The 14,934-nt window shown below is 46.4% G+C and overlaps 9 protein-coding genes across 9 annotated transcripts; 5 read left to right on the forward strand and 4 right to left on the reverse strand.

The window, feature by feature from the left end:
- Nucleotides 1-89: 89 nt before the first annotated feature.
- HPODL_00986 (Beta subunit of the CAAX farnesyltransferase (FTase)) lies at nt 90-1,328 on the forward strand (the record flags this gene model as incomplete). The annotated part of the gene is made up of 1 exon (XM_014079433.1): nt 90-1,328. The coding sequence occupies one exon, from the start codon at nt 90-92 to the stop codon at nt 1,326-1,328; it is 1,239 nt and encodes a 412-aa protein (XP_013934908.1).
- Nucleotides 1,329-1,379: 51 nt separating this feature from the next.
- HPODL_05180 (uncharacterized protein) lies at nt 1,380-1,757 on the forward strand (the record flags this gene model as incomplete). Its single annotated transcript, XM_014079434.1, has 2 exons — nt 1,380-1,403; nt 1,437-1,757. 2 exons carry the CDS (start codon nt 1,380-1,382, stop codon nt 1,755-1,757), a joined length of 345 nt encoding a protein of 114 aa, XP_013934909.1.
- Nucleotides 1,758-1,762: 5 nt separating this feature from the next.
- On the reverse strand, nt 1,763-3,331 carry HPODL_00987 (UBX domain-containing protein 3; the record flags this gene model as incomplete). The annotated part of the gene is made up of 1 exon (XM_014079435.1): nt 1,763-3,331. One exon carries the CDS (start codon nt 3,329-3,331, stop codon nt 1,763-1,765), a length of 1,569 nt encoding a protein of 522 aa, XP_013934910.1.
- A 193-nt stretch (nt 3,332-3,524) lies between these two features.
- Nucleotides 3,525-4,667, reverse strand: HPODL_00988 (Diacetyl reductase [(R)-acetoin forming]; the record flags this gene model as incomplete). The annotated part of the gene is made up of 1 exon (XM_014079436.1): nt 3,525-4,667. One exon carries the CDS (start codon nt 4,665-4,667, stop codon nt 3,525-3,527), a length of 1,143 nt encoding a protein of 380 aa, XP_013934911.1.
- A 394-nt stretch (nt 4,668-5,061) lies between these two features.
- HPODL_00989 (uncharacterized protein) lies at nt 5,062-6,018 on the reverse strand (the record flags this gene model as incomplete). The annotated part of the gene is made up of 1 exon (XM_014079437.1): nt 5,062-6,018. The coding sequence occupies one exon, from the start codon at nt 6,016-6,018 to the stop codon at nt 5,062-5,064; it is 957 nt and encodes a 318-aa protein (XP_013934912.1).
- A 655-nt stretch (nt 6,019-6,673) lies between these two features.
- Nucleotides 6,674-8,449, forward strand: HPODL_00990 (General amino acid permease AGP2; the record flags this gene model as incomplete). The annotated part of the gene is made up of 1 exon (XM_014079438.1): nt 6,674-8,449. One exon carries the CDS (start codon nt 6,674-6,676, stop codon nt 8,447-8,449), a length of 1,776 nt encoding a protein of 591 aa, XP_013934913.1.
- An 82-nt stretch (nt 8,450-8,531) lies between these two features.
- HPODL_00991 (uncharacterized protein) lies at nt 8,532-10,709 on the forward strand (the record flags this gene model as incomplete). The annotated part of the gene is made up of 1 exon (XM_014079439.1): nt 8,532-10,709. One exon carries the CDS (start codon nt 8,532-8,534, stop codon nt 10,707-10,709), a length of 2,178 nt encoding a protein of 725 aa, XP_013934914.1.
- A 59-nt stretch (nt 10,710-10,768) lies between these two features.
- HPODL_00992 (Kinesin-like protein bimC) lies at nt 10,769-13,186 on the forward strand (the record flags this gene model as incomplete). The annotated part of the gene is made up of 1 exon (XM_014079440.1): nt 10,769-13,186. One exon carries the CDS (start codon nt 10,769-10,771, stop codon nt 13,184-13,186), a length of 2,418 nt encoding a protein of 805 aa, XP_013934915.1.
- Nucleotides 13,187-13,266: 80 nt separating this feature from the next.
- HPODL_00993 (uncharacterized protein) lies at nt 13,267-14,763 on the reverse strand (the record flags this gene model as incomplete). The annotated part of the gene is made up of 1 exon (XM_014079441.1): nt 13,267-14,763. One exon carries the CDS (start codon nt 14,761-14,763, stop codon nt 13,267-13,269), a length of 1,497 nt encoding a protein of 498 aa, XP_013934916.1.
- Nucleotides 14,764-14,934: the final 171 nt, after the last annotated feature.

Consider the following 14,934-nt stretch of genomic DNA (forward strand, 5'->3'; position numbering starts at 1 on the left):
GGCTGTGCAGCTCTAATAAATTTTGAAACATCTGTATGAGCCGAAAGAAAGCGGCCCGCGTTCGGTTTCTGGCACGATATTTATCGCAAATGGCTCAGATTAACTTGAACTACGATAAGTTGCAAGAACTGTTTGAGGCGAGCGACCGGGTGGATGAGTTCCGTATCAAGGAGCCGGCCTCTAGAACTATAGAAAGCCAAATGGAGGTCGAAATGGACATCCTTAAAATATATGAGGACATTTTAAGTCAGGAGAAAAGCCAATTCCCTATTCTTACACGCAAGAGACATTCCAAATACATCAACACATTTTTGAGCCGCCCATTGCCTGCTCCATTTACGGCTCTGGACGCTTCTCATCCCTGGATCATCTACTGGCTTGTGAACTCTAAGGCACTTCTCGGTGAGGAAATAGACTCAGAGCTGTCCGAAAACATTGGCCACAAAGTTCTCGAATGTGTGGATTCCGAAACGGGGGCGATTGGGGGAGGAAATGGTCAGATGGCCCACATGGCCGCTACTTATGCTGGTTTGTTGGCTTTAACAGTAAGTAAAAGTTATAAAGCTGCTGCCCAGCTCGAGAGATCCAAAATCTACAACTGGCTGCTAGAAATGAAGCAGCCTGACGGCTCTTTCATCATGCATTACAATGGAGAAGCAGATACCAGAGCCGTGTACTGTGCAATCTGTGTTGCTTCTCTACTGGACATTATGGACGACAAGCTTGCGTACAAGGCAATTGACTGGCTGGCCAGCTGCCAAACGTATGAGGGTGGATTTTCAGGCTATCCTGGCGATGAAGCTCATGGAGGATACACTTTTTGTGCTGTAGCAGCACTGTCAATGTTGAAATCTCCTAGTGATTTAGCATCCGTGATTGATCTGGACAATTTGATCAGCTGGACTGTTCAAAGGCAGTATAGCTTGGAGGGAGGACTTAGTGGACGTACAAATAAGCTCGTTGATGGATGCTACAGTCATTGGGTTGGAGGGCTGACACCGTTACTCGAGATTGCTACGGGTCAGAAAGACCTTCTCAATCGAATCCAGTTGCAAAACTACATTCTCTGCTGTTGCCAGGATGAGCCTGCAGGCCTTCGGGATAAGCCGTCTGCTCGGGCAGATTTTTATCATACAAATTACGTGCTCTGCGGACTGAGCATGACGCAGCACTATCAAGAGTACAAGGACGGCGAGTACATTGGACACCGCATTTCGGATCCGAGCGTAACCGAAGTTTCAGATATAAACCACGTGCGCTCGTTGGACCCGGTTTATGGCGTCCCGAATGGACTGGCTTCCCAGATGATCGCTTTGTATAGAGCTTGAAAAAATGCGCGAAAAATATTGACAAAAAATATATACATATATCTTCTCAGCATGACGAGGTTAGAGAACCAGGAGGTAAGAAATTAGGTACCGTATTGCTAACGCCAGTTTCTCAAACAAGTGAGTGCACTGCTGGAAAAGAATAGCGGCAAGTCCATATACATCACACAAAAGAGACTCTCGTACGACATCACGAAGGATATCGAAGGTGCAGCTGGATCTGGAAAAGAATCGTACTCGGTGTTGGTGAGAGTGACCGATGGCAATAAAGACAAGTCCAAAAGAGTGAAGCTGAGCACAGAAATCGCGCCTAACCAGCTTGAAACATTTTGGAACGAGTATGCCAATATTCTTAAAAGCGGACTCAAGGGACTGAAGAAGAAAGACAAGAAGAAGGCTAAGAAACGGGCTAAGAAGATTCACAACTAACGCATTTAATTTTCACTATTTAGCTCGACAACCAAGTTTCCATCAGGATACACCTGTTGGGAATCGGCAATACTCAGTTCATCGTCCACGACAACTTTCTCTCGTGGATACACTGTATACACATCAAACTTGTACTGGTGATTGTAACCAATGGGTCTTTCGAGAGTGTCGGAATCGGAAATCTCCACGTTGTTTAAGTAGGTGCATTCGACAAATGCATATATTTCCTCAATTTTAGCGTTTTTATCGAAATTGTGCCGAACTCTTTTCCCGTCCGGCAGACGGATCGCGATTCGTGCGGCAATTGCGGGCTCGGGATCCGGCAATAACGTAGACTTTCTCCATTTAAGCCACTTCTCCCTCAGAGTGGCGGCTCGCGTTTGCTCTTGCCGTTCTCTTTGTAAAAGGGCCTCCTCCATTCTGCGCATTCTATCTCTTCTGAGCGAGTTTTCGTAAGCCTGATCCTGTAGTTGACGTGTCTGGCGGTCATTATGAAGACGTTGCACATCTGCGCGGATACTCTCCAGCTTGGGATTGAACTTGTTGTAATTTTTTTGCAATTTGGAAAGCACCTGAGCACTAGGCATATAACCTTGAATTTTGCAAACCATAGACAGAATCGGATCCGACTGTTGCACTCCAGAGGCCGTGGGCGTCTCGTTGACCGTCAAACACAACATTCCAAGGAAAGGAAGTCGAGTCACTTTGAACTGATTAGCCACTTGATACGCTTCACTGTCTTTTATGTCTCCACCCCATATGAGTATTTGCTTCTCTCTAATGAATTGGAGAAACTCAGGACTTATCAGCACATCCTGGATAAAGTTCTTGGTGTCTTGGTGATTCTCACTGTGGATATACAGCAGGAGCCATCTGGCATCTTTTTTAGCAAAATGCAAAGCGTGCGAATACGAGCACTCAAGGAAATCAGGGCGCTGAATTTCCATCATGTCAGCTTGATTAATTAAGTCTCCAGTTTCGTCTTCATCTGCGTCTCCGCGAGACACGTTCCCGATCAAATCGTCAAAGTCAACAATAAATCGGCGAGCCATATCAGCGGGATCAGCGTTCTTGCGAATGACATGGTATCTACTTGGATGCAGTTTCATGATTATTGGAACGATGCCACCAATCACAACAAGCAAAGCGAGCCCCAATATGCGTAATAAGACGTACAACGGCACGACAACAAATAACACTAGTTGATCTAGTAGCCATTTGAAAGTGGTGTTGACAATTCTGTGGAGCTTTGAGGGCTGTCGTTCTTCAGTGATGGGGAAAGACCCTGGCATCAGAGGCACGTATGTCTCCTCTGAATTTTGGAACAACGAAGAAAACCAGCTTCGCTGATTCGATGCACTATTTGATGCACTGTTGGACGAACTATCCGTTGCCATGTTAACGTCTCGTCTCTCAAAATTCGCCCTTCTTGGATACAACTGCCAGTACTGAATCAATGCAAGCTCTAAATTCCAGTTCACAGACTCTAGCAATGCAATCTGTTCGGACACAGGGATTTGGCAATTGGAGATGTTTTGAAATTGCTCTAGTATCTCCTCCTGCTCAAGAAACATACAATTTACTAATTTAGAAAATAGTAGGTAATTATTAAATGCTCAGCACCTGTTACGTAATCGAGTCCATATGTAAATCATAGATTAATTTCCTGGGAGGCCGGCCACCATAATGCAAACTACCAGCTATTTTTCCTAATGCGCAAGTCTTGGCTCTAGGACATACATATGTATGATGTATGTATATTATTAGTTAGGAAACCTCGTTCGGCGTCACCAGGATCTTGACATTGTTCTCCTTGTGCTCGATCAGCTGTTTAAAGCCCTTCTCGACTCCGTCCTTTAGGTGGACTTTGCCTGTAATCATCTTGCGCGCTTTGTCCAAAGATATGAGACCATCTTCCAAGGCCTTGACAACTTCCTGGAAGTCCTTGACGGTGTAGCACATGGAGCCGGTAGCGTATTTCTCCTGGTAAGTCAGAGACATTGGCATGAATCCAATTGGGTGGTCTCCCCAAACGGCCACATTGACGGCGATTCCAGAAGGTCCCGTGGCGACAATTGAGGTGGTGAATGTCTGAGGAACACCAGAGCAGTCGAAGGCTGCATGGAATCCCTCGTTCTCCGGCACCATAGCCTTGAGAACAGCATTTGCGTCGTCACATGTAGAAGGATCGAACACTTCAGCGCCCAGTTCCTTTGCAAACTGTCTTCTGATCAAGGCCGGCTCGGAACACACAATTTTGCCCGCATGATGGCCTTGCAGAGCAAGAATGGTGGCAAGGCCGATAGGACCTCCTCCAAGAACCAGGGCCGTCTGACCAGGCTGGAATCTAGCGCGTTCAACAGCATGCCAGGCAACAGAAATAGGCTCAACCAGTGCTCCAATATCGTCGGGAATCGAGTCTGGCAGCTTGACCATGTGGTCCTCACCGTAAACGACGTACTCGGCAAAACCGCCGCTGGCACCACCCAAACCGCAGAAGCTCAGCGACGCACAGCAGTTCGGAGATCCGCTCTGGCAGGCCATACAGAGCCCAAGGTCTTGGGCGACCGTGTCCTTGTAGCGCGATCTGTCGGAGCAATGCGACGTAGCTTCAACTGCGACTCTGTCACCAGGTTTCACACTTGTGACACCAGAGCCAACCTCGACCACCGTTCCGCTAAATTCATGTCCAGGACAGAGAGGAAGTTCGTATCCCGAAATCTTGTCCTTGGTGCCTTGTTTAGGGAAAAAAACAGGACCTCCAGAATATGTGAATTCTTTCAAGTCCGTGCCACAGATTCCACAATAGCTGACTTTGATCTTGACATCGTTGGGATTCTTGATCTCCGGTTCAGGAACCGTTTCGGAGTAGCGAATATCGTTTGTACCGTAATAAAGTAAACCTTTCATTGGCAAAAGGGAGATAGGATTTTGTGGTTTATATAGGATAATCTCTCACAACCGAGTGCCGGCTAATTTCCACGTCGGTACGAGGTCCGGGACGCAGTGATCAATGATTTAGCCGTCCAGAACCATTAATCATGATCAGTGGGGGAGTGCATGCGGAGTAAACGGGTGACTTATTATGTCTGGCGTGATTTGCAGCAGCATCGAATAATCGAGTCCTTTTTTTCCTATTGTGTAAAAAACCCCGGGCTGGCTAGGTTCGGTAATAAATCTGGTCACTCATTATTACAGCAATATTTGCTATCGAATTGGAATTCCTTTATTCACTCTGGTGCAGTACATCCGCGTCTTATTTAATTGCCGCACAGTCTGACCAGACTGCCTCCACATCTCGGAGCTAAGCCATTATTCTTTCACGAACCAGCGACTGGTAGTAAACCACCCCGACTTCTTTTTTAGGATGCAGCAAGCCCTGTTGGTACACCCCACTTATAAGGTTCTGTTGGGCCGCCTCACACAGCCAAATATCCTCGAGTGCGACCTGTCTGGCAAACTTGAAGTAGGCCTCGAACTCCTCATCGCTGCCGTCAAAGAAATATTCAAACTCCATCCTGGTCTTGTTACCGTTGACTGGATTAGCGCGGAAAATTCCCATGCCTCCCCCGTATTGGTTCAGGGTGCACGATGGGAAAAAATAGAGAAATAGTCCTGCATCGTCCTGTTCGCCTACAGGATTGCAGTGGTGGCGGCAGAAGTTGGTGTGAATGTCAACCTTGTAGAACTCGAACGGATACACCTTGCTGAATGCAGGGTGTGTGTACTGGCAGTGCAAACACTCCTGATACCCATCAATAAAGGTGAGGAAATTATAGTCACACTCGTACACGAGTCTGCGGCGCAGCGTGCGGCTTCGGAAATCCTTGTCATTAATAAACTGGCCAAGCTCGTTCCCAAAATAATCCTCCAGACTCTGCGAAGGAGTTCTTTCGTGGGTTATGAACACCAGCCCGCCCTCGGTGACCACGTGATTGACAGGTTCTAACTTCTCAATCCGTGCAGCTTTCTCTTCGTCGCTAGTACATCCTTCCACGATATCCTTGTACACACCGTACCGTAGGTTGAGACTCTTGACCGCGTATGGGTCGTCGACGTTACACAGCCCGAAAAAAGGGTTGCCCACGAAATCCAGTTGCAAGGCCTCTTTTAGCCCGTCGTTCAGCTCAGGGTGCATGGAAAATGCGTTAACAATGGACACAAAGTGCCAGCCTTTGTTGTATATTTTGTGCTTCGCAGCTTCAATGAACTTGTCGCTGGTGTACCATGTAGCAGGAACAGTTTTTGGGAGCTCAGACATTATACTCGTGAGGATACATGGAAGGCTGGAACTTGTTTATATAGGAGCAGATGGTGTCGGAATAGTTCCGAGGCCAGCGCAACCATGGCCGTTGCTGTCCAAACGGTTGAGTGGTGGCTTCGCCAATTCCGCGATTTGGTTTCCGATTTCGGAAGTTTGATAGATATCGCAGGGCGGTGTTTCCGAGACGTCGTCGGAAATTTGCGAGATGTGCACATCGCATCTTATCTCATGCAGAATAGGCAGAATAGCAGCCATCTACATATACTAGCTTTCTCAGAGGCTGAGCAGTGTTCAAGAGTTCTTGCCAAGGTTTTCCAAAATACGGACGCCGACCGTCCAAAGTCATGCACATCTGGCACGTTTACGTAATATGCCATTTGAAAAAAGACGTCGCAATGCGGAGAAGCTCACAAGTATTGGGCTTCTCACCAGTGATAAGATCGTGCGTTATCTCGTAATTGCCTTATCAGTGACGAAATACCTCATCAAATCGAATAAGAACAGTTCGTAAGCGGACTTGGACATTATAACTTGAAGCAGCCACAACATCCCTGTTGCAGACGTCCGGAAGTATATAAGGACTGGGCCCGCAGCGAAAAAATTTCCAAGGGTCCCTTCTGTCACGTTTTCTCATCCTGACTAAAACTAATTCATGTCAAAGGTAACCCAGTTCTTAAAAGACGTCTTTGTCCCCGTTCCTCCTGTGAAGCCTGCGGGTAAGTCACAGGAGGGCAGAACTGTCGAAATCGCGAGATCGACTTCTGCTCCTGTTGACGGACAACCGGTGAAGGACGAAAAAAACATTGTTAACTTCGATTTGCAGACAGATATCTCCTCTGAGGTGGACATATATGATGTTGGCCACACCCACAGAAGTTTGAAGAACAGACACATCCAGCTTATTGGTATTGGGGGCACTATTGGTGTCGGCTTATTTGTGAATCTGTCAACGCAGCTACACAAGAGTGGACCACTAGCCCTATTTTTGGGCTGTGTAGTTTGGAGTCTGCCTATTTTGGCCGTCACGGCAGCCTGCGCAGAGATGGTGTGTTATTTGCCAATCCCATCGCCGTTTATCAGATTATCGGAGAGATGTGTTGACGAGGCTTTGAGCTTTATGACAGGATGGAATTTTTGGGTCCTTGAATGTGCGTTGATTCCATTTGAGCTCACGCTGTTCAACACACTGATCCACTTCTGGAGAAACGACTACTCTCCTGGCATTCCTATTGCTATCCAACTGGTGTTGTATTTTTTGATCAACATCAGTGCGGTGAAATATTATGGAGAAACCGAATTTTGGCTGTCGATTGGAAAAGTGATCTTAGCTCTGGGACTCATGATGTTCACCTTTGTCACCATGGTGGGGGGTAATCCTATCCACGACGTGTATGGATTCCGCAATTGGCAGCCCCCAATCGCCGAATATATCCACACAGGTGACCTTGGCCGCTTCCAATCCTTTTTGGGAGCCTTGATTACCTTCTCGTACCTGATTGCTGGACCTGAATATGTCTCTATGTCTGCTGGTGAGGTTGTGAATCCAAGAAAGATTCTCCCGTCCGCATTCAAACAGGTGGCCTACAGACTGACTATTTTCTTTGTCGGAGGAAGTCTTGCCATGGGCACTGTGTGTCCTTGGAATGACCCTAATCTGGTGGCAGCCATTGAGAAGGGAACTGCGGGCGCAGGTGCCTCTGCTTATATCATTGCTATGAACAACCTAAAGGTGAGAGTTTTACCGCACATTGTTAACGCGTTGTTACTCACTGCCGCCTTCTCTGCAGGCAACTCCTACACCTACTGTTCTTCCAGAAGTCTCTACGGAATGTCGCTAGAAGGCAAAGCTCCAAGGTTCTTCTCGTACTGCAACAAGGCCGGTGTGCCAATCTACGCGGTTTGTTTGTCGCTATGTTGGGGATTCCTTGCATTCCTACAGCTGGGCGAGAATTCTGCTACTGTGCTCTCTTGGATAGTCAACCTCGTGACAGCTTCCCAGATGATCAACTTCCTGAGTATTCTTGTTACCTATTTGCATTTCAGAAGAGCAGTCTCGAAGCAGGGCATCGACAGAGAGGCCTTTCCATTTAAGGCATGGTGGCAACCATACATTTCCATTGCAGCCTTCATTGCTATCTTCTGCATGGTTTGGGTGCAAGGCTATGAGGTGTTTTTGCCAGGAGACTGGTCTGTGGAAACGTTCCTTTTCTGCTACCTCATGATATTCGTCGACGCAGGATTGTACCTATTTTGGAAGATATTCAAGCGGACCAAATACGTGAATCCGCTGGATGCAGATTTAGTGAGTGGCCTTGAGGAAGTCGAGGCGCACGAGAGACACTTGGCCCGTATGGTAGAGATCCACGGAAAACCAGTGAAACGCTGGTACAACCGGATCGTTGACTTCTTGTTTGGCAACCAAGACTAGAGTACTAGAGCTTTTATATTTATACTCTTTTTAAATGGATTTATTTTTTGCTCGGAGAAAATTCCTTATCGCAAGTCATCGCATGGCTCCAGAAAAACAGAGACCTGTTCGAAAACGCCAAAAGTACTCAAGAAATGGCTGTATGGCCTGCAAGAAGCGTAAGGTCAAATGCGACGAAACATTCCCCACTTGCGGACGATGTGCGAAAATCGGCGCAGAATGCATTTACTATAGAGTCTTCAAATTTCAGGGTGTCAGTTCTGCGAAAACCGAGCCCGAAGCCCAGCTCGTGCCTCATTCGAAACCAGAATCTGAGCCGGAATCAGCCAATGAAACGAGCAAGTCTGTGACCGAAGGGCTTTCGAATCTGTTGGCGAACCAGGAGATGCTTTTCGGAGGAATAGCTGGACTGTCGGAATATTTCGAGAATGATAACAACGTCACGGATCTTCAGTCGTTGTTGCCAGATTATGACTTTTCAAATCTTCAGCTTGATAATAGAGCAAGACAGGCTTCAGACAGCAATTCATCAAGCTCTGATTCGGTGCTGCGGTACGACTACCTTTACAATCTTAGACAAAGCTTTGATGAGCGAGACCTGAACAAGATCGCCAACTCGTTGCACATCAATGCTTCCGAATCACTGCATCTACAGGCGTTTGTGAAGGATGTGCACTTGATCCTGTTTCCTTTGGCGACTTCTTACCTGGAATCGCCATTCATTGTAACTTTTTTAGCAGAAGCACAAAAAAGTAACTATCTACTCAACGCGATGTTGGCATCTGGAGCTCGTTTTTTAACAGAAAAAGCGCGAATCGATAAGGAAATCCATTTGTCAAAGTTTGGTGGCCAAGCTGACAAGAATTACATTGCTGAGCTCGACACTCAGATCGATATCAACGACAAGTACCGTGTGCACTATCTTTCCATTTGTTTTCAATCGCTCCGGGAAATACTAGAAAACATCAACAACTCGGACGAGAAAGTGGAACCTGCGCTGCTCACGAGTTTGATTTTGGCCGCAGATTTGTCCTCAAACAGAGACTATCGCTGGTCGTTGCACCTTCGCGGAGCAAAACAGTTTCTGGGGAAATTCATGGGAGAGAAGAGTATTGATTCGGACTCGCTAATTCTAGCACGCTACCTGTTCTGTTCACTGGAAATTTCCTCAGGGATAGCCTCTGCTGGCGCGAGCAGCCTGGATTTGGACGAACTGGCCACTTGGATTCCAATCCCATTGAATCACGGACCGCTTTCTAAGCTCAGCAAAATGGGGATGGTTATAGATGGATACATTGGCGACAATTTTTGCGAAGGAGGGTTCAAGATGTACCTAGGATATAGCGACGGCACGGCGGAGGTGGCTAAGGAGATTGTGGCTGCTAAACGGAATGAGAAGATCGATCCATTCACGATAGCACATATTTTTTCAGTGATAGACAAAGCAAAACAGTTCCGAGTGGTGACTAACAAAAGGCCATATATGATTCCAATTGATTCAAAATACCATCCTCTATACAAAGGTGCCGACAAAACGCAACTTTCAATCTCAGGATACTACCATATAACGTCTGAAAAATTGCGTGAAGGAATCATGACCTCAGAATCCTTAGAGAGCGATTTTGAGACACACAGCTGGTTTTCATTCTACGATTTCACCCAGAACATCCGGCTGGAAACATTGTATTTGTATGTGTTGACGTCTGAGCAATTTCTGGGTTGCAAGGTTAGCAATCCGGTTGTTCAGCGGTTGCTGAAGAAGGTGCTAGAATCGTGCTGTTTCTTCATACAGCTAAAACACAAAGATTTGACGGACCTGGAAAGCTATTACAACTCACTCATAATGCTTGAAGAGACAGCTGCCAAAGTTCAATATAACGAAAGCACCAACAGTTTTTTCCTCAACGACGAAGAATTGGAGATGCTGTGTCAAAAGCACATCTCGAGCCTCCAACCAATGGATTTCGATAGATACGTGAACATCGAGATGGACCACCGTATCGCAATGTTCCAATGGTGTCTAATTATGTGTGCTTATTGCTGCATTGATGCTGTGGACAAAGTGTTGGTGGACTGTCTGCTGCATACGCTACTGGCCTTTGGACTGAAAAGCGTGAGAATGTACATCAGTAAGGTGAAAAAGATCTGGACGCAGCGACAGCTTCGGTACAGAAACCCTTCCGGAAAGGTAGTTACGCTCGACGAGAGCTACGATCAGCAATTTTTCACAAAGACTGAATTCTCGTTTCTCTTCACCTAGACCGAAAAATATTTATCAACATGTATCGTACGCGAAATAAAAATATTATTGTTTACTTTATGTCTACCGAGTCCATCAGCGTTATTGTGCGCTGCCGAGGACGAAATGAGCGCGAATTGCAGATGAAAAGCCCCGTGGTGGTACGTATTCCAGATCAGCCGGGGGCAAACCAGGTTAGTGTCAACACATCGCAGGATTTCATCACCAGTCAAGTTGCAGACACAAGAGTTTATACCGTGGATCAAGCCTTTGGTCCTGCCGCCGATCAAACAGTATTTTTCCGCGATGTTGGCCTGCCACTGGTCAGTGAGTTTCTGAGGGGCTACAATTGCACGATATTGGCCTACGGTCAGACTGGATCGGGGAAAACGTACACCATGTGTGGAGACATCAGCGATAAAGAACCAGGAAGAGAAGCAGGGCTTGTTCCGCGCGTGCTCTGCAAATTGTTTGAATGCGTCGACGATGATTTCATGATCAAGTGCTCGTTTGTTGAGATTTACAACGAGGAATTGAAGGATCTGCTTGGAGATACAAAAAATGCGCGTCTTCGCATCTTTGAGCGCAAAAACTCGTCTGGAAACGGTATCAGGATTGACGGTCTTGAGGAGCATCACATTCGGAAGGCCGGAGAAGGTCTGGAGCTTTTGAAAAAGGGCTTGGAACGTCGGCAAACCGCTGCTACCAAAATGAATGATTTATCCAGTCGCTCGCACACAATTTTTAGTATCACATTGATCCAAAAGAAAACTGACTCTGAGTACCAGTACGCCAAAATGAACCTTGTGGATCTGGCTGGGTCTGAGAATATTAGCAGGTCAGGAGCGATAAACCAGCGTGCAAAAGAAGCTGGATCCATTAACCAGTCGCTTCTCACATTGGGCAGAGTTATTAATGCCTTAGTCGACAAAAGCAGTTATATTCCGTACAGGGAATCTAAACTGACACGTTTGCTGCAGGACTCGCTTGGAGGAAAAACAAAAACAGTACTAGTTGCCAACATCTCTCCTGCGGGCGTGGATACACAGGCTACCACAAGCACTTTAGAATATGCTACCAAGGCCAAGGATATCCGAAATACAGCACAAATAGGGCCTTTAATATCAGACAAAGTGCTGCTCAAAGAGCTTGTCGATGAGAACTATCGTCTGAAGCTTGACTTAAAAGCTACAAGGAATAAGGAAGGAGTGTACTTGAACGAGTCCAACTATAACGAGCTCATGATTAATTACAAAAATCTCACCAGTGAGACAGAGGAACTAAGACGTCAGAATGAACTTTTGACGATGCAAGCCAACGAGAACACACATCTTCTAGAAGACGAAAGAAAGGAAAAGCTCAAGAGCATACAGAGCATGAAAGTCATGGAAGAAAGACTTTCTCAACTAGAAAGTGCGCTGGAAAGTCAGCGATCTCGGGAAATGAACGTGATCAAGCTAACACAGCAAGTCATTGAGCATTGCAACCAGGAGTCAGAGGAAATGATAAAAAGTCAGAACCGGTATCAGAAAAAGCTGAATGAGAAGCTTGAGGAGCTGATAATGCCAGTGATGCAACATGTTGCGAGAAGTACACAGAATGACAATGATTTTGGCGTCACCAAACTGGCTGAGAGGATTTCTGAACAACTGCAAGCCATTGGAAAAGAACAGCAATTGCTTACAAACCGCATCCTGGAGAAAACCGAAGAGCTACGTTCTTTTAGAAGCGAGCTGGATAAAGTGTTTGCTGAACTCAAGAACCAGCTGGGCCTATTAAGATCAGGAATCAGCGAGTCACAAAATAACGATACCAAGTTCGATCGCTATCTACGTAATGTTTTTGACGATAAGCCAATTGTGCGAAATGTGACCACTGAATCAGAAAAGATGATAGAAGATATGAAATCCCAGCTTGTGTCTCAATTCTCGCAATTTTCCAAAAAACTAACGCAAACAACTATCGAAATGGTACTTAATTCCACGAGGGAGAAAATTTCCGAGGAGCAGACTAAATGGATCCGGAAGAATTCCACTCTTGCGGAAACTTTGGCAGACCGTAACGCCAAAGTGTTGTCATCGGTTGATCAGTGCGCAACCTCTCTTCAGTCGCATCTGGAGGCCAACGTGGGGTACCTGAATTACCAAAAAGCCAAGCTCGCTAATCTGAACAACTCAGTAGCAGCCACCAATACAGATGTGGCCGAACAATCTGAGAAACAAAACAAGGTGCTCAGGTCCTACGCATCGCTACAATCGTCAAACAAAGAACTCGAATCGACAATGGGCCAGATAAAAGAAAGTTTATCGAACCTCCACGAAGTTCTACCTCCCTTAAAATCGCAAAAGACTGTGCCAGGACTTCCAGAGTTGCAAAAACTAATCAACCAGCCCCTGGGCGAATCAAAAAATCGCAAAACACCGCATTCCTCGCCAACAAAAAGAGCCCTGCCTCAGCCGTCTTCCGAAAAGCGTAGACACACACAGCAGAGCAAATAAGTTATGTATATTATAATTTATATAAAGTACCCAGCAGACCAGTACCAAGTATCAGGTTGCAAAGCACAGTGCACTTCAGCTCATCTATCCGCAGGATCACTGACGCTCTTTCTAAACATCTCAAGTGAAGAGGTGGTTCTGCTGCTGGCGCTACTGCTGGATCTTCTTCTCTGCTTTCGTGCAATCGATGGTTCAACGTGCTCCTTTCCTAGCGTCTTAGCGAACAAGGATAAAATGTCAGTGAGAGAGAGAACTCCAACCAGCCTGCCCATACTGCGAGATTCACCAAATTCTGAGACAGGAGAAGGCTGCTGATGAATGGAAATTGACGACGGAGATGGCGACATGCTCTTTGACTCCAAAGGAGGCGCCTGACCAGAGGACGCAGAAGATATCGAGGACTGGGTATCCGGTTTCACTATCCATAAACGGTGGGACTGTGTGGCCACCAACTTGGCCATTGTGCGAGCAAGAGAGGACGACGTGGTAACATGGAAGATCGGGAACGAATCCTTACCGTTTTCAAGGCCACGGGAGTTCAGAATCACAGAGATGAAGTGCAAGCAGGATTTGTAGAGCAGATCGCTCTTGGACGACTTCGACACGAGCTTGACATCGGTCACAGAGATGTTTCCCAATAGCTGATTGTTTCTGTCAACGACAGCCAAAGACGAAATCATCAAATCATGCATTTTGACTAGAGCCTCAATTAATAGTTGGTCCCCGTAGATACTAATGACATTTGATGACCCAATGTTGAGGGCCTGGATAGACGAGTTAAGCAAAGGCTCCATTGAAGGGAACCGCCGTGCGTTCTCCCATAAGAATTTCACCAACCGCCTCTGGGATAATATTCCTGTCAGCTGACTGTCTCTAGTGATGGCAATGCGATGAACGCCTGTTCCCAGAATTTCTACCACGGTAGACAAAGTGTCTTGTTCGCGCAATTTAATAAACGGATTCTTGTTTGTGAGACGGATGACAAAGGAGACAGGAACCTGATCTCCACGTTGAGCACGCTTAATAAGCTCTGGAATCTCTTCCTTTGGCTCATAGTTTATTTGCAATAAAGATTCGGGCTTCAATTTGTTCAAGACCAATAATAAATACGAGTTCAAATCTGTGTAATCAAACGTCAGGCAATTTGGATCATGTTCGTACTCCTCTACAGGCACAGAGGTGAGGTTGTTTCTTACCAGTGTCTCAAAGGCCTTCTCAACGGAGATCTTGGAGTTTATCGTGATAAGCTTGTTTTGCTCAACAAGTTCGCCCAACTGAATATGTTGCCATTCAACCGCAGTTCCTCCTAGGTATGTGGAATTGGAACTCGACATAGATGGATTTCTTGACAATGACGAGTGGGAGCCACTGTGATGCTGTAGCTGCTGTCCCAATGTAATAGACTGGCTGCCGGGCGACCCAGGACTAGAAAGGGAGTTATCCACAGAGGAAAGTTCCAGATGCTCAATCGGTGGTGGGCTAGACAGCATCTCCACTATTGAGCTTTGACGTGTCTGAATCGTTGGAGATCCTGGTGTTCGCAATGTTGGCGAACCCGGGAAGAAAGAGTTAGGCATGGCAATCTTGGTTATTTAAACTCTGTGGAATTAGGAAAATAATGGAACCTGACTCAACTCATGCGCATTTTGCGCAGCACTGTATGTGGCTAGTGGGGAAAAAATTTGGGGAGCAATCAACCCAGAGCTAAAATTGCCCCTGGTAAGGCGGAACCATTTCTGCTGGTCTTT

The sequence above is a fragment of the Ogataea parapolymorpha genome, chromosome IV (genome assembly GCF_000187245.1).
Source record: "Ogataea parapolymorpha DL-1 chromosome IV, whole genome shotgun sequence".
NCBI lineage: Eukaryota > Fungi > Ascomycota > Pichiomycetes > Pichiales > Pichiaceae > Ogataea > Ogataea parapolymorpha.